The 18,287-nt window shown below is 40.0% G+C and overlaps 1 protein-coding gene across 4 annotated transcripts in view; it reads left to right on the forward strand.

Annotated features, from left to right (window-relative positions):
• GLI3 (GLI family zinc finger 3) overlaps positions 1–18,287 on the forward strand; it is a 318,180-nt gene that overhangs the window by 2,229 nt on the left and 297,664 nt on the right. For all 4 annotated transcript variants that reach the window (XM_059885923.1, XM_059885922.1, XM_059885925.1 and 1 more), the window contains exon 2: positions 12,672–12,835. In XM_059885923.1, the coding sequence (XP_059741906.1) occupies positions 12,712–12,835 (124 nt within the window). In that variant the 5' untranslated portion in view covers positions 12,672–12,711. The remainder of the gene's footprint in view (positions 1–12,671; positions 12,836–18,287) is intronic.

Genomic DNA, 18,287 nt, shown 5'->3' on the forward strand with positions numbered 1-18,287 from the left:
GTGCAGAGACCTGGCCAGTGGCATTAGCCAGACTGGTTTTAGAAAATACCTTTCTTCGCTCCTTTATCTTTCTCCCTTTTCCTCCCCAGAGCCCTTTGCTGGAAATGCGCAGTAATTAAGCTTTTCCCTCCCAATATGATTTTGAACAGAATTGGGAGATTTTTGAGATCCCTGAAATATGCGTCTGGTGGAAATAAATTAACTTTTAAAAAGAGTTCCAGCTTGAGTGCCTTGGGCATAGCTGGTGGAGCCCTCTGCCATGGCCATTTCTATTTAAGGCAGGAACTATTCACGGTCCCCATGTTACACTTTTTGTGTTGTTTGGTGTCTTAGCATATTATAGACAGAAATCTTCAAGAATTGGCCTAAAGTATTAATTTTGGCCTAAAGTATTAATTTTGAGTATTTATGTAATTGCTCTGTAATTTGAATAGGTGCCTTATTGATTGATTCCTGTAATTATTTCATTTAGGTTTTAAATTAAAAATTAATAATAGTCTGACAGTTTCTTAATTACATGTGTCAAGATTATTTTGAAGGAGGAAAATGCTATGTTTCAAAGTAGTGAAATAACCTCAAAATCGCTCTATCTTTCTAAAGCAGAACAGTATTTCATTTGAGGGGCTATATTGAAGTAGCAGTGATTGGCCTTAACAATGTAAACTGTGTGAAGTATCTAAAGAATTTGTTTATGTTAGGAAATATTGGTCTTAACCTGGTACACAAACACTTTGGCCAGTTGGCCTGTAGTCAGACCTAAAACAAACATGAACTAACATTTAAATTAGTTGTAATAGCATACTTATAGAGAGAAGAGGTTTATTTTACACTAAAAGCTATTTAATCAGAAACTGCCTGCCTAAGGGGAGAGCCTTTCAGGGTATATAATTCTTAAAGTCAGCCTAAGAAAGCTTTGGTTTCAGATGCCTGAATGAGTCCAATGTGAGAGGTGTCCAGTGAAATTTCACACACACAGAAGCAGTTTAAAAGGTATAGACTATATTGTTATGAATAGGCTAGTAGGTTCAACTCAGATACTTACGAATTCTTGGTACCGTTAACATGTTTGGATTCCTTGATTGGACCCTGACATAAATACACTTCTCCATAAATACACTTTTCCAGTATGTCGAATTTGCAAAGGACTACAGACAGAAATGAGAAAATTCAGTACTGATAAAAAATGACTCTGGTGAATTATTTCATTACTTATTTAATGAAAGTCATTAATTTATCAGTTTGATGCCCTAGCCTAAAAGTTGAACTTTCCTTTGTTTCTTGGCCAGTTTTCTTAATTACCTGCATGCTGTAAGGGTTTCAGACTTCCTCTGTGCTTCGCCATTAAGGGTCCTTCCATCTATGCAAGCTGTCCTGTTTATCCTTGACCCCTTTTTAGGAGGATAAGGTTTGGGAGTTTATGAAAGGAAACAATTTAATGATCATTGTTCCATGCACTCACTTATATGAAGACAGTAGTGTACTAAGAAAAACCAGTCTTGAAGGAAAAGTGAATCAGTGAGTCATGAAATCCTCAAGAAAACCTTAGTAATGGAATGTTAATGCTTTTAGACTATAGTAGATTATCTTAAAAGTCAGCCTTTTCTTCTTTATGCAATTGTTGTAAATCCCCAGCTAAAAAATTCTTTGAAGGAGGTTTTAGTTTTGCTGGCATCCGTATTCTGTAGTCGGTCTGATCTGTTTTGGAAGATTCAAGAAATTTTCTGCCAACTTATATCATGAAAGTCAATTAAAATGCTGACATGACTGTAGAAGAAATTGTGTGTGTGTGTATTTCATTTGGTAAGTATAAGATTCTACTCTAATAATGACTTCAGGTTGTCTTTTCATGAAAGGCTACTAGAAGATGCTGCCCTTCACTTCCTGTTGTCATTTTTCCAGATGAAAATTGATTTGTTCTAGTTTCAAAGCAAATAAAGGGAGACAGAGTAAACAACAACAGGGCAGGGGGAGCACCACAAACTTTTTTCAAGCACTTTCAGTATATTTTTCATCTCTACTTTTATTTGATGGGCCTGTGAAATAGAGCTGTAGACTGGCGAAGACTTTAAATGAAATTTCACACTTTGATGATTTTTTTTTTTAACTTTGATATATTGACAGCAAAAGGAGCTGCAAAGCTTTTTTATAAGTTGAGCAGTAACGCCAAGCAGCAGTCAAATGTCTCTGTGCATTTGTGTTTAACTGCAGAAGAAAAACATGTCCATGGGCAGTAGAGGTTCTTATCAACCCCCTAATCCCAGATCCCAGCAAACCTTGAGGGCATGCCTCAGATCTTGCTGAAATCACTGTAGACTCGCACAGTTTGCAGATTAAATATGCTATGTGTTCCTGGCTCCAACAACAGTTTTATGAGCTCACTAAGCTTCCTGTTTTAAGATCCTTTTCTTAAGTTTTTAGAAGCTGTTAAAGGTAATGCTGCCTGGAGTAAGTGGTACTTGTTAATTTAGAGACACTGGGTATTTCATGCTCTCTTTCGAAATTGCCAAAATTATGATTTTTCCATCGAAGGGCTAGTTTTACAGGGAAAGAGAGGGAGGGGAGCCGTTGGAAAGAAATTGAATGTTAACTGTGTTGGCAAGTGTATTCGACTGCAAACTTTATGTGGTGTCTCAATTGTTTCAAGGCACTTTTCCTTTGCCTCACACCTTAAAATTAGACTTTTTCTACTTGTAATTCTAATGCACTATATTTTAGTGCCACACTTAGCTACTCATGACCACTTTCAGGTTGTTTTTTTTTTTTTTTTTAATGTGAAAGTGTTTTTTGTTCCATGTGTGTATATTTCAATCCGACAAAACGTCCCAGAAAATCTATGGCTCTCTAAAGAAACTGAATGAACAGGCCATTACCTAGTTAATAAGGTGGCATTGGGACATTCCAGCCCCCCTCCTGAAAGGCAATATTGTGTGGAGCTCCACACATGCATCTGCAGCATTTAAGGTTGTGTCCTCATGTTAGGGTGCTTTTGCATTTTGCATACAAGTCATAATTAAAAAAGAAAATACTTACATCATCGTCCAACGACCTGTCACATAATTCCCAGGAGAACTCGAGCCAATTTTGTGCTTAAAGGTTATTCAATGAATGAAATTGTGAAAGCCCATTTGTCAAAGTGCTGCATGGTTTCTGTTAGTTTTCAAGCCCCAAATTCATTGTCTGCCCGGGCCCCGCCATCAGTCATCAGTGTATTAGCGCTGCCTTCAGGCCATGGTGCCCAGCACTTCTTCACACCATTATAGCTTTGAAAGTGTACTCTGTCGACTTGTAGAATTACTGCTCTGATTTCCGCTTGGCTGGGTTTGAGGTAAGTCCCCTCCCTACCTTCTAGCTGACTGTAATCCTTGCTTTCTTTTAAAGCTTCTTTACAGAGATTTAGGGGGAAACTTTCTTAAGGGCCCTGTTGGCATCACACTGTGGTTTTGTTGTGGCATGCAGTGTACATATAAATTGTACCTGCAGTAAATTGGATTGATTGCTGGCCTCAAACAGCTAGTGGGCTTTTACCTTTTTTTTGGAAGGGAGGTGAGGTGATATGTGTGTGTGTGTGTGTGTGTGACACAGGAGTATATTTTAAACATCTGATTGTGTATTTAGGTGATTTTTATGCTGTAGAATGAAATTAAATAATAGGAGCTAAGTGTCATTTTATTTAAATCTGTCTCTGGAAGTACCTTCAGAACCCAGTGTGACATCCTATTTGTTAATTTTCCTGTGGAAATTTGCAGCTTTAGCTCCCTGGACTTTTGGGGGAGATGGTGTAAAACACCTAAAAATACTCCAGAATTGTATGTTACATGGGTTTTTACAAAAAGAGACTGAAAACTCACAATTCAGATGAAAACTAACTCTCAAATTGCTGTAATGAAGGAATGAGGCAGTGAAACCATATTCTTGATTTCATCTTGTGATATTTTGAAAAAGAATAATTCAGTCTCAAGAGACTTTTTTTGAATGAAGCCTAAATGAACTAAGATGTATGGAACCCTGAATGGAGCATGGACCAGGCCATGCCACTTCAGGACAACATCTGCTGTTTGAAATGTGAGGTTCCAATGAAATTCCACACCAGGGCGTTTCATTGGGAGGGTGCATCGTTTGGCATTGTTTGGTATAGTTTTCATTGGCAGTTCTGTATATGATTGGTGGGCAGGAGGTGAAAAATAAGACAGCTGAAGAATTCTGTAGTTTATAGGCTGAGCTGATCAGGAATAATTCAGAAATTATTACTGAGTAAACTGTGATTTTAAAATCCTTAAATATTGAAAACTGTGCTTTTTACATTGCAATTAAGATTCAAGAATCTGTACTTTAAAAATCAGGAGGCTAAAGTACAGAGGCTAAAGTACCAGACCGAAAAAATTAGTACCTTTGGGGTATCTCCAAGCTGATTTTAACACCTAGCAGGTATTAGCCCCATATTTGTGATGGTTTAAAGGTAAATTCTTATTCATAGAACATGGACTCTATCCCCTTAAGCTTGATTGTCAAGGCACACTTAATTCTGGGCACCAAAAGTTATAGAAGTTCTCTTAGAGTGATTTTTAAATTTAGCATTTTTTTTCCTTCTGAAACTGTTTGAAGACTTTTAATTCCTATAAACTTTAGAGAAGTGAGACAAGGGGCATCTTTGATCAGTCGTGCTGTTTTTTTGTGACATATGTAGGTTTAAGGGAAATAACAGTTTTCATGAGCTTAGCTGATCTATAGACTGATAACTGACTTATAGATCTCCTTTTCTGTCTGAAGCTTGTCTGTCTCCAGCAAACTCACAGAAAATGGGGGTGTCAGCTCATTCCTTAATAGCACCTGCTATGCAGGGCACTTCCTTCAAACCTAAACCAAAGTACACTGGCCTGATGTTTCAAAGTTTTTGCAAAACTCAGAAACAGTAACTAACAAGTATTAAATAGAGACCTTTATCCTTCAGATGTTTCTCATAAACATCTGAGAAAGTTAGATTAGCTGATGGTCTTTCCTTTTAAAGACAATTTTTGCTTTTAAGTACACATAGCAGAAAAGGAAAACCGGCATACAAAACGTCATTTGTGATTTTAATGCTAGTAGCAATGATGACTTCATGTCAAATAAGATTTTCAATAGTTGAAGTTAAATATATGGCTTTTTAAAAAGTTGAGATGTAGTTAATCTACTAAAACCAAACTCACTTAATCCATAGACAGGCATTTATTTTCCCTTAGATTAATTCCATTCCCTTTTCAAGTAATTCTATTTGCGTAGGCCTATCATGGATACTACTTATCTGAGATTAGGAGCTTCAGAAACTGGGAAAGATAGATCTGAAAAAAATAGGTAGCAGATTTGGGGACCTCTAGGTTACCAAAGACCATTTTTGGTGACTTGAACAGGGAGGAGCTTTCTTATTTGCAGTTAAGGCTTTTGGTTTTCCTAATTATGGGGGAATATGATCACATGTAAATGTAAAATAATTGCACATTTAAAAATGTTATAGTTAAAAATTCATGAAGATTTCATTAAGAACTTACGAAGTTGAGCTTACAGGAAAGAAAGACATTACAGACAGGGAAGGGAGAGGAAGCCATAGGAATTTTGGAAAATCTTGGTGTGTTACAGAGGTTATGCATATCTAATTGATTTTAAGTTCAGAAAGATATCTTGAGTGCCAGGAAGCGTCAACCATATTACAAACCTATAAGAGATTTTCTATAATGCATGATTATATGAAACCCACTGACATGTTTCAAATTCCCTAAATTTTGCTCATGGAAACTCATGCTGTTCCTCACTTCCAGAATTGCTTTAAAGTTAAAATCGGTATTAGTTTGTGCTTTTTGATTTTTTAAAAATAAGTTTTCCTAGAGCAGCCATTTTCTTCAGGAACTGAATTTGAATGCTACAGGAAGGTGTAACTATTTAATAGAAAATTTTACCTAAATGGTTGTTCCAAGACTAGCATCTTGAAGAAGCCGCTAATCTGCTAGTAAGTAATACAGGTGGGAGAAATGTCACTTTTCAGTGATGTGATGGAAGCACCTTAGAAATCCTTACACAGGTTCCTTCTGGATTTTTGAAACAGCATATTAGGAAGATCATTCAGTTTATAAACATATGGACAGGTATAAGTAAAGATACTTTCTCTGGAGGAAAGCTTTATTTCTCTTCAGCAAGAGCTCCCTGAGTTGAAGGGAATAATTTCTCACTGAAGGCCTAATCCGCCATGCTGTTCAAAGCACCCTGTCTCCTAGAATGCCTTCTTCCCGCCTTGGCAGTAACTGATCAGAAACTGATCAGGTTGCCACTAATCAGGCTTTTAACTTGTTTTAAATCTTTAAATGCATCAAGAAAAAAAAATCCCAAATTCAGGACACTGAAAAATAAACCAGCTGGATTAGGGAAACCGATAAAGTAGTCTGCTGTTCACAAAGGATGCATTATTAGTTTAGAATTACTGTCTCATTTCACCTTCGATTAGAAGGTCATTTTATACAGTTCAAACATCATTTCAAATGTTGATTTTAGCAATGGTGCTTCTTCTTCTTTTTTTTTTTTTTTTAACATTTTAAGGACTTAACTCATTCACAGAATCCTGCTTATGTGTGCATTCCAGGGTTCACTGCAGAGATCTGCAAGGGGAAAGGCAGAATGGTGATTTTTCACGCTCTCCATTTATTATATAAAGCTTCGTGGTTGAAGTTCGGAACTCCACTGAGGACTGGCACACAGAAAGCCCATGAGATAGGTCTGCCCCTTCACCACTCACACACCTCATCGGTTTAGGGCAGCTGATGAAGGAACACATTTGGAACCGGGTTAAGAGCCTCTGAAGCAAGTTAGAAGTTTGGTTATGTGAAGCACCCAGCCACTGCGGTTTCTTGAAGATGTCAAGTGTCCCCCAGTCCTTTAATGTAGAGCGACACACAGGGTATTGCATTGCCAAGTGCCCAGAAAGTTGCATCTCCCTGAATTCAGTCGGTGAAGCAGCCATGTGATTGCACTCAGGGCCGCTGCCGACCACTGTCTGCGGGGGATACTGCCGGAGCAGTTGTGCAGAGTTTTCCAGTGCTCTCGAATCCTCCCCGGGAGCGGGTGATCTGGGTGATGCAGAGTGAGGAGGGCCGCTCCTTTGGCTGCGGAGGCTCTGCGGGGTTCTGATCGTCCGGACTCTAGCCTGCCCTTTCGCTGGGGTGACGCTTCTGGAAGGCGGATAAGAGTGGAGCCGGCCTATTCCAAGGAGCCAGCGCTGCGCGGCTGGGCCTTACCGCGCTGGGGAGGGAACTTATGGCGAGGCGGGCGCCCCGAGGCCGCGGCGGCAAGATCTGAGACCGCGAATGGAGAGGCCGCCGGGGCTCGAGGACACGGACCCTGAAACCGTGCAGGGAACAGAAGGGAAGCCGGTGTGGAAGCGCAAGATGCAAGCGCTCCCAGGCGGCACAGACCACAACCCACTGCTTACTCAAAAAAAAAAAAATATATATATATATGTATATATATATATAATGCAAAATGACATCTTTGCAAAGATGAAAGTTTCTTTTTTACTAGTTCCAAGTGGCCACTCTAAAGGGAGGGTCACTCTTGCGGCTTGGTGGGGTGGGGGATGTGCTATTTCCAATGCAGACCCCCCTCCCCCATTCTCGGAACTGGTATATGTTGCAGCTTTTCTTTGGCCGACTTTCCAGTGGAGATGTGCGCTGCAGCATCACATGGTCAGTGACTCCAGGACACGGTGTCTTCTTTTGATGCAAGTTAAGATTTATAATTTAGAAAGGAAAGACCCACCTGTGGGCAGGTTGCTAGTAACAGATTAGGTTTAAAAGAGGGTCCGGAATTAATTGTGCTCTGGGTTTAGGCCTCGGGGAAATTACAGAAGGATGGGGACAGATAGTTGAATGGGGAAAAGCCAGGATTGTTTGTTTGCAAGAAGGCATTTTCATTCCTGCATTTACCTATGAAACTTCAAGCTTTAGCAGGCCTATTAGAGGAGTTTTTCTTCGTTTTTTTTTTTTTTTTTTTCATATACCCAAGCTGCTAGGACTCAAAACATCATCTACAGATAGTTTTTCTTTCCTTCTCTATTTTTTGTTTTCCTAAGCATAAAGAGTCAAGGGGCATGCCAGCAAATCTTGTGTGTAATGCAGTGGTGAAAAGGATTGAAGGAGAACAGTTTGACTTTATAAGAAAAGGAATTGGGTCTAAAAGTCGCATTTCATTCACATCTAAAAACCAGTGATATGTTTTCCTCAGAGAAAAATCTTTGAAGTGAAGCAGAACTGAAGTTTTCCTTCAGAGTTATGTTCTAAATAAATTCTACTTTATTATTTAAGAAATGCCAAGTTTTAAAAGGAGTCCTGTAGGCTGCTGCCCTAGTTGTGTGTATTTTAGGATTCCATCAGGAATTTTTACTGGTCACTTCTGTACCTCATGCTTTGCTTTATCTCAGGGCTGAGGACTGAGTTTTCCAACTCGGCTGAACATCCTATGAAAAAATTGCGACCACAGCTAGAAGCAGACTCTTTTCTGCTCACTAACTCTTCAGGCAGAGTTTTGACGAGGTGTGAGAGTCTCGAATGTGAAAACTTTCTCCTTTGTAACTGACAGAGACAAAGTTGGGTTTTTATCAGTTAAAAGAAGCCGATATAATTTATAGGGATATACAGGAAGCAGATGTCTGCCTTGGCAAGTTGCCATTTTTATAGCCCTGTTCCAAGCATAAACCACACTTTTAAATAATTAGTTACTAACTAATGAGATCCAAAAATAAGTTGTCAAAATAGAAGAAGGGGGTAGACTTCTGAGTGACCAAGGGCCTATTTCTTAAAAAAATCCATTTTGAACAGGAGGATGGGGGAGAAATTAGTATTCTCCAAGACCATTAATTAGTGTGATTTCAATCAGTGCCTGGGGCTTTACCTCTTCTTGGGAGCCTCTCTCTGGTGATGAGTATTTGGAGGGTTTTTATTGCTTTGTTAAAATGAAGTCCTTTGCTTGGGGGAAAACCAACAACTCCACAAAAACCAAGTTTGTCAAGGAGCTTTGGTGACTCCTCTCCTCACTACGATTAATTAGTTTCCTCTCCTAAGGAAGAGACAAACTGAATTCCTACCAAGAATCCCATCTCTTGGTTTTTTTTTTTTTTTTTCTTCTTCCCTATTCCATTAGCTGATTTCTGTGTCTGGTATCAGTAAACTCCATCCAGATTGCACTGATAAAACTCTATGTGTGTTTCGAGGGAAACAGTTATGATAAGTGCCTGTTTATCCAAAATGGTTGAAAATGGAGTGTTTTGATTGATTAAATATTCCTGTTAAAGTTTTTAGTTTTTACATAATTTTCCAGTTTACAAAGAAATACTGGCTACAAAAGAAAAGATACATAGCTAAGTCAGTGGCAATTAAGATTAAAGACTGATGAACTGAGTCACAGGATCATTGTTGGACTGTGTATTTACTTAGTAAACACTCTTACAGGTAAGAGGTGGTGGGGAGATAGCCAGGGACTTGTCCTCATGGAGTTTAGGGTCTAGTTGGACTGTGTATTTACTTAGTAAACACTCTTACAGGTAAGAGGTGGTGGGGAGATAGCCAGGGACTTGTCCTCATGGAGTTTAGGGTCTAGAGGAGAAGACAGACATTCAGCAAAGATTCCAGGCTTATGCAGAGTTGATTAGGATGGTGGTTGGGATGGTCTGTTGGAATTCAGCACTTCATTCTTTAGTTCATCCAGTCTGCAAAGATTTCAATGAGGACCCACAGCATTGAGTACAGAGTGGTGAACAAAAACATGTCTGCAAGTTCAGTGATCTTGATAATCACCATTGCTGTTTGAAATAGAGGTTCAGGGGCCACCTCCAAGCATCTGGGGTTAGGCTGGCAACTCTGAATGTTTCACTGAAACAAAACAAGGCTGATTCAGATGGCGCTTGTACTACCCCCAAACAGTGCTGTGGATGAGGTTGAATGGTTTTAATTGCATGCTTTAAACATGATATTTAAATCAATTTAGATCCCTGCTTGGCCTTTTGGCTAAGATCAAGTATAAATCAATTTTGGGGGAGCATTCAAAAAATTTAAAGAATTATTCTGGGTTTGGTAGAGCTAGAAGGGATGGTTGAGAATTTCTCTTTCAAGGGTTCTTGATCTGCGTTGGAGGGCCTGTGATCCCTTGAAAATCAAATGGACAGTTTTTTGTGTGTTTAAGTCTATTCTGGGGAATTCCCTGGTGATCCAGTGGCTAAGACTCTGAGCTTCCAAAACAAGGGGCCGGGGTTAAGTCCCTTGTCAGGGAACTAGATCCCACATGCCACAACTAAGGCCTGGTGCAGCCAAATAAATAAAGAAAAGTAAATATTAAATGTCTTTTATTAAAAAAATGGATATCCTGGGGGGAGAGGATCCATAAGTTTTAACATCTCCTTAAAGAAGATTGGACACCCTACTACCCCCAAGGTTAAGTCCCACCGTGTGACACTGTCTTGTGACAGAGAGGGAAAGTGAAAGTCACTCAGTCGTGTCCGACTCTTTGTGACACCGTGGACCATACAGTCCATGGAATTCTGCAGGCCAGGATACTGGAGTGGGTAGCCATTCCCTTCTCCAGGGGATCTTCCCAGCCCAGGGATCGAACCCAGGTCTCCCATATTGCAGGTGGTTTCTTTACCAACTCCAGGGGACATCAGTCAGGCCCTACCCATTGACTTGTGCACCATGGCAACCTTCAGAAAAGAAGGCCTATAGTCTTTCACTATTGTGATCTGTTGGGCTCTTTGAATGATGTTTCTGAATTTGGAGTGGATCTTATAATTGATATGTAAATTTAACCTAGGGTGTCTTTTTGTCTTTTTTATTCTAGAAAAGCTGTTCTTAAATAACTTGTGTGCTTTTCAGTGAATGCCAGTGGATAATCAAGGAGAAGATGTAGAAATTACTGGAAGAGCCCTTGCTCCGGGCCATGAGGCCTCTGGGCTGTCAGCTTTTCCAGTTAGTTATTATGAATTTCTTGTACTATAAAGCAAGTATTTGCAGTTCCTTGCAAATGTGAGTTAAGTTTGGCTAAGAATCTTCCATCTGTTTCTTTAAGACTTTTAGTCCATGACCGAGTTGCCTAGTTTATTTCACTAATTGTTTTGATGGAACACAGTAGTATCTGCTCAGTGTAGAAGATAGGTAGATGACTCCATGGAAGAAATGCCCACAATCTAGATAACTTGAGGGAAACATGGTAGAGAGGGGACTTGTCTTTTCTTGTATTCTTTGTTGATGTGGATCATGACTGCAAAAAAGAAACATGAACCAAACAGTGAAAATTGATGAATGATGAGCTGGGTTGGTTATCACATGAATGACACCAGTGAAAGACAGACTAACTGCCCTGCCTTTGCCGCTGCTGCTAAGTCGCTTCAGTCGTGTCCGACTCTGTGCAACCCCATAGATGGCAGCCCACCAGGCTCCCCCATCCCTGGGATTCTCCAGGCAAGAACACTGGAGTAGGTTGCCATTTCCTTCTCCAATGCATGAAAGTGAAAGGTAAAAGTGAAGTCGCTCAGTCGTGTCCGACCCTCAGCGACCCCGTGGACTGCAGCCGTCTAGGCTCCTCCGTCCATGGGATTTTCCAGGCAAGAGTACTGGAGTAGGGTGGCATTGCCTTCTCCAGTTTCTCTCCTCAGCTGAGTTTTAATTTTTCTTAAGTGGTTCTAGCCTTTGCTGTCCATGATCTTTTGCCTTTTCCTGTGGGATCCAGAGTGTGTTGTTCTGTCACCTTGTCGTTTTAAAAACGTAACTTCAGTGAATGGAAATGTTCCGCTGTTTAGAGAAAGCTTCAGGAATATGGTTTTCCTGAATGAATTAGACTTAAGAGGTGTATTGCAGTTCACATATCTTAGTGAGGAAAGCAAAATCATTGACCAGAGTCCTCTGATTCAAAGCTTTGAGTTAGAGTTGGATGGGAGAAACCGTTGGTCACTCTTTTTTTCTTCTAAAAGATTTTTTTTTTTTAATATGGCCCATTTAGAAATCTTCATTGAATTCGTTACATTGTTTCTCTCTCTCTTTTTTTTTTTCTTTTGGCTTTTTGGCCATGAGGCATATAGTATTTTAGCTCCTCAACCAGGGATCAAACCCACAACCCCCTGCATTTAAAGGTGAAAACTTAACCACTGGATGGCAGGGAAGGCCTTGTTAGTCACTCTTTAAAACATCTAATTGATAACTAAAAACTGTCCCTGGCTTAGAAAGTTGTCTTACTTCCCTTTCTTATAAAGTTACCCAACTTCTTATAAATGTCGGAGACATTTGGATATGTGGCTGAAAGGAGTAATGTGACACTGGGTTTCTCACCATAATCACAGCTGAAAATGGACATACTTAGACTGTTTAATAGGAAATGCCCAGTACGATTTTGGGAAAAGTCCCACATTATAGACAAGTGCCTCTGTCCTCCTTTTGCACACGTAGACAGAATTCAACTGGCTTGTTACCAGAACTTTGAGGCCTTTTTGTAAGAAAACTTGTGGGGAAGGGATGTCCAGATGTCACATTGGCTGATGCTGTAGGCTGATGCTTAGGCTGATTTTGAATGGGCTGATGCTCCTCAGGTGACAGGTGAAGTGGCTTTTGGGATTTCTTTTTTCCTCCATCTTATTTGAGGTTGATGGTGCTGTTGTGGATTTTTTTCAGGGATTCCTGGTTGCCAGAGCTGAAGGAATGAGAAGGCGTCATGGAGGCCCAGTCCCAGAGCTCGACGACCACTGAGAAAAAGAAAGTGGAGAATTCCATAGTGAAATGCCCCACTCGGCCAGATGTCAGCGAGAAAGCCGTGGCCTCCAGCACCACTTCCAATGGTGAGCGGCCACGGAGATTACCTGCAGCCAAGCCTGCAGTCCTGTTCTGCGCTTGGCATTCCTCGTGAATTGAGCATTTGCACCTGGACCTGTGTTTGTTTTCTGAGAGGCTAAAGAGCATAAATGGAGGTGGTGGGGGGAGGGGTTGGGATGGGCAAGCTTTAGGCATCTCTATTTTGGCAGTGAAACTACATGTTTTCTTCCAAATTTTCTAATTTGAGATGTAAATGTGATAGGTTATTTATTATAGGAAGTTCCTGTTTTGGCATTTTGGAAATCATCTTGATGATTCTGGCAGGACTTCAAAATACTTTGCATTTCACATCGGAAGTCTCCACTTATCAGGATAATTAGTGATTAGTTACTACAAAAGACACAAGCGCTGTCTTGTCCAAGTTAGTGAGAAGGTCCCCTGCCAACCCCCCAAACCCTAAGGAGTCCACTCTAAAAGATTTTAAAAGCTGTTAATGGTTGGCTCTTCAGTAGTGGTTGAAGGTTGAGCCTCATCTAGTTTCTGAGATGCGGGGTAATGTCTTTAATTTGCGTTCAGAGATAACAGAGAGCCACTGTTTCTCTTTGCTATATGTTTTAATATTTTAAGCATAGTGCTGAGAGGCATTTCAATTTAAGCATGGAGCCTTGAAAATAAATTCCAGACCCCACCTCTGGTAAAAACAGACTGAATAAGTTAATGGTAACCTTTACTTCCCGTCCTTGCTTTTTGTCCCTGCTTTAAGACCATCAGCGCCTTAGCTTTCTGTAGATTTCATAGCCACCCTTGGCCTTCATGAATTGCACTCTGCTTTGCCATGTGTCCTTGGGAAGGATGGGCTAGTCCGCTCTCCCAGGCCTGGACACTGCCTACCGGGGTAAATGAATTTGGATCTACTGAGCCAACCTGCTCCCTCCCTCCCTGTGGGTTTGGGTTTTATTTACTCCAAGAAAGATTTGACTAGGTTGATTTCTAACTTTTTACATGCAATGAAATGGGAGGGTCAGAATCTGCTTTGGAAGTTAACAGCCCAGAACCATAGGCTGTAAGTGCAGACATCCAGTAAAAAAGCTGCACCTTCCTGTCTGATCTGTGGCACTGTCTGGTCCTGCTCTCTGTGCCTATGTGTTGCTCACCTGTCCCTCTTCCCCAATGTCAGCAATGTGCACTGCCGGCTTGGGTGGGCGAAGGGAGGGACTGGTGTTAAACCTACTGACTAATGAGTCCCATTTTGACTTGATCTATAGGGAGATCCATTTATATCTGAGTTAAAATAATGAATTTACTTTACATACATAAGAAAATGTCTCTATTTCTTCCTTGATTTGTGATCTTTCAAGTCAAGACTAGAGCTTATTTTAATGGAGCCAACTTTTTGCGTTATTCCTCCAGTGGAATTATAGAAGGCATATTTTCTCCCTAAAAAAGCATCCCATGGCCGTTGTTTCTTGTCTCTGGAATTTGTAAAAATTGGACATGCCTATTATTTCAGACCTAGAGTCAGTCTATGCCGTGTAGGTGATTTGGGAATTTTAATAGGAATTTTTTAGTGGTGTGTGTGAGTGTGTGTGAATGGGTGAGCCTGTGTGTAAGTGTGCGTGAGAACAGGGGAGGCGTGTAAGTGGGTAGAAGCTGGTGCCACACCACTTGGAGCCTCCATAAGCCACTGTCCTTTTTGTGAATTTCAGCAGAGTAACCACAGTGAGCTATCCTTGGTGAAGGTGCTGCCAAGTCAGCCACTCTGGCACCAGAATGCATCCTGGGCAGGTTTTTGGTGCTGCCACATTTGTCTTGAGCCACTCTGATCATGAGTTGTCCCCATTAACTTCCTTCGGGTGCCCGGGAACAGTGCTAACCTAATCAGCTCCTGGCAGCCAGGAAGCCACTGGGGAAGAGTAGCCAGGGAAGGAGTAGTCACAGTTTACACAAGTTAGTCCTTGAGTCCCAGATAACCACAGAACTGACTGAATCTGAATTCCATGGGTTTTCTACCCTGATCAGGCTGGGTTCTTGAAGTACTCTCTAAGTGGGTGTAAAACATCCTATTTGGGGGCAAAAGCTCATTAGTCAGGTTTGCAGGGCTCCTGCCTGAATGATAGCCTTGCTAGAGCCCTGTGAGCGCTGACCATTTTTTCCAATGTTCTATTTCTGGTAAGGGAATTACTCCTTTTTATTTTGGGATAGCATAAAGAGCTGATCAAATAAAGGGAAATGGAGGTGGTGTTTGCAAACATCCATCCTACTGGAAGGTTCCAAGGAAACCAGCAAATAAGTTTAAAGGCAAAAAAAAGTAAAATGAAGGAAAATAAACTTCTTTCCTTGTGTTGGCTTTACATAGGCAAAGCTAATAATGGTAATGATTTTTTAATATTAATTTCTCTGCAGGAGGCCTCTAACTATCTAACTAGTTCAGAGCCTCTAGAGGTATGGGACTAGGCTTATGCTCGGGGTGGAATGGCCCAGCTTCTTTGTTCTGCCAGCTTCTACCTGGTGGCCTGTTGCCCTTTGCTATCAGTTGTGGTCCCATAGCTAGTCTGGGGGCTTTGGTCTGGGTTTGATTTGGGTTTTAGAGTTGGTGGGAGGTGGGCTTTTAAAGGTTGGCACACTTTCATTGCCACGGTCATTCATCTGTTTGTCAGTTCTGTCTTTTCTCTGAAACATTTCAGAAGTGGTTGGATACCTTTACTGAGGCTGTTCACAAAAAGGATATGAAAATTGGTTAGATCCTACTATATGTAGTACCAATTGCTACTGTTTCCAGAGGGTTCTTAGCCTTTCCTTACAAAGCTGTGAAATTTAGAGATTTGTAAATAAACAATTAAAAATAAGTTCCATACCAAGATATATTATGGACATAACCTGTGTATTTTCTCTCCCCCACCCACAATTTCAAGAGTGAAAGAAAACAAACAAAAACTTTTTGTTATTGGCGCTGTGTAGGGTTGACTTAATTAACTTTTCCAGCCATTATGTGCTGCAGTTTGTTCCTGATTGTGGAGCCTTCCAGCCAAACCACGCACATTCCTCTGCATGTCCTTACAGATTTGTTTTCTTACTTTTCTCAGCTGAGTATCTACTTCTAGAATAACAGTCATATGTTTTGTTTAAATGTACACATACACACAACCAAAAGGTATGGTTCAAAAACCTGAAGCAACATTTTAAGGAAGGATTTGCCTCGACATTGAACTTGAAAATAGCACAAGTGAAAAGCTGTTTTGTACCTTATGTGGAGCCAAATTGATTTTTGTAACATTTAAGAACCTTTATCAACATATGAAGCATTCATTACACTTATTCAGGAACCACAGTGTATGTTTCATGTGCTATAGTTTGATCTTAAGCTTTAGTGTTATCTATTAAGCATAAATGACCAGAGGACATTTAGTTTTCTGAACATTTGTTCAGTGCAGTTGACATGTAAGTGATCATTTTTGGCATCCAGGATGGTGTCTTTCACATATAAAGTATGCACTCAGATATTAGTTGTCATTGTTTACTTAAAAATCTCAATCTGTTAATATGCTAGTGCCTTAAATTAAATGCCTTAATGATCTGTTTTGTTGGGTTTTTTTTGGAATGAATTCATTAGTTTCCAAGCTGCATGTTGTATTTTGTAAATAACGGACATTTTTTTTTTAATCTAGATGTCCCAGTGTATTAAACATTCTCATTGTCCTGTTAAATCTCCTTTGATGATTGCAAATGCTGACTTTTCAGTGTGAGGTGTTTTGTCTCATTTTTGGTTTATGATTTTTTTTTTAAGAGGTAATCTGATATTTCTCATTAACCTACTACTCTGCTTTAAAAAAGAAAGTAACTAATAATAAACGTATGTAGGTCCTGGTCTTGGGGATCTTTTATCAGATCTGATAGTTATTGGGAACATACCTTAAAGTGATAGAAAGCAGAAAGTATTATCTTAATGGTGATGCAATGTGAAACCAAAGCTGATAGATTAATAAGGGACAGGAAGTTCCCTGTTCCCTTTGATTATTTCAAAAAGAAGTGCTTGGTTCTCCTCTGCTTAAAAAAAAATTCTTTGAGGTTTCTAAGGGGAAAGTGTTGTGGTCGGCAAATATGTAGGAGATGCTTTTTTTAAAAAAAACTTTAACTTTTGATTGCTTCCTGGCCTTGTGATTTTCTTTCAAACTGTCCAATAACTCTTATGAGTATTAATTGGAATATCTGTTGGTCTCCTTGCTGGGAATAAGATAGCTGAGAATTTTGTTGAAAGTTGGGAGTTTGTCAGCTGCTCACCACCAGGATCTCTTGTCTCTTTGACCTTTTTTATGGTAAGAGTTTATAGACCTAATTCTGTTCAGAAATGGGTGGATGGTTCATACCAAAAAGCCAGTAGATTGTGAGTTTTAGGTTGCCTGTCCCTTTAGATGTTCAATCCCTTTTTTCTTGGCCACATCCCATTTCCTGGCACATGACAGATGGACAGATGGACGGAAAGGACTCTCAGATAACATGGTTTTGCATTGTGCAGTGTTGGATAGGAATAGCCCAGGGTTTGGGCTGAAAGTTTGAGCTGAGTTTTGGCAACACCAAGGACTTAGCTTGGTGAATGTGGGCAAATTCACTTCTCAAAGTGTCGGTTTCCTCATCTGTTCAGCAAGATACTAATCAGACCCACTTCACAGGATCTTCAGGATTAAACGAGGCAGTGCCTGTACATAGTAAGAGCTTAGCAAACATTAGCCAGAGTTATTAGGACAAAGCATGGGAATGAATTAACTGTTATGAATCCAAAACAAAAAGGATCATGTTTTTTTGAAAATACACATAGATTTTGAAATTAATGGGAAAATGATTGGCAAAAGTAATTTTGAATTCGCTGAACTCTGTCTGAAAAATAGTTCAAGATGCTAAATAAATCCTCAAAGTGACCAAACATCTTAAGGAAGGATGGATTAAAAAAATAACAAAACACCACAAAAATCTGTGTAACTTCCTTCTGAATGCCTTCTTAAGCTAGAAAATAGGAAAGATAATTTTGAGAAAACTTATTTTGATTTAACTTTGGAAACTAACATTGATTTTATATCGTCTTAATATTAGAAACAACATACAGTGCACCTGCTTTCTTGATTCCTTTTTAGGGGTAAACTGTTTCCTTTCAGGTTAGTGGTACCCATTTATAGAGTAGTTTGTGCTGCATTAAATTTTATGCTTGTTCAAAGAGCTTTCATGTTTTTAAACCAACTAACTCAAGACGAATAATCTGATTCTCATAAGAGCCCTGACAATCTCTTGAGCTCTCAGGAACTCATGTGTTCCTAAACCTGGCAACCTCTGTCTTCTTATTTTGGCAGAGTGTATCGCCTTTCCTGCAGTCACCCAGGCTTGAAACCGCACCATCACCTTTGACCCCTCCCTCCCTCTGGCTTCCCTTGTCCTACCAGTTTTGAGGTCCTGGTAGATTTTCCTCTGTAATTATTCACCCATGTGTCC

The sequence above is a fragment of the Bos taurus genome, chromosome 4 (genome assembly GCF_002263795.3).
Source record: "Bos taurus isolate L1 Dominette 01449 registration number 42190680 breed Hereford chromosome 4, ARS-UCD2.0, whole genome shotgun sequence".
NCBI lineage: Eukaryota > Metazoa > Chordata > Mammalia > Artiodactyla > Bovidae > Bos > Bos taurus.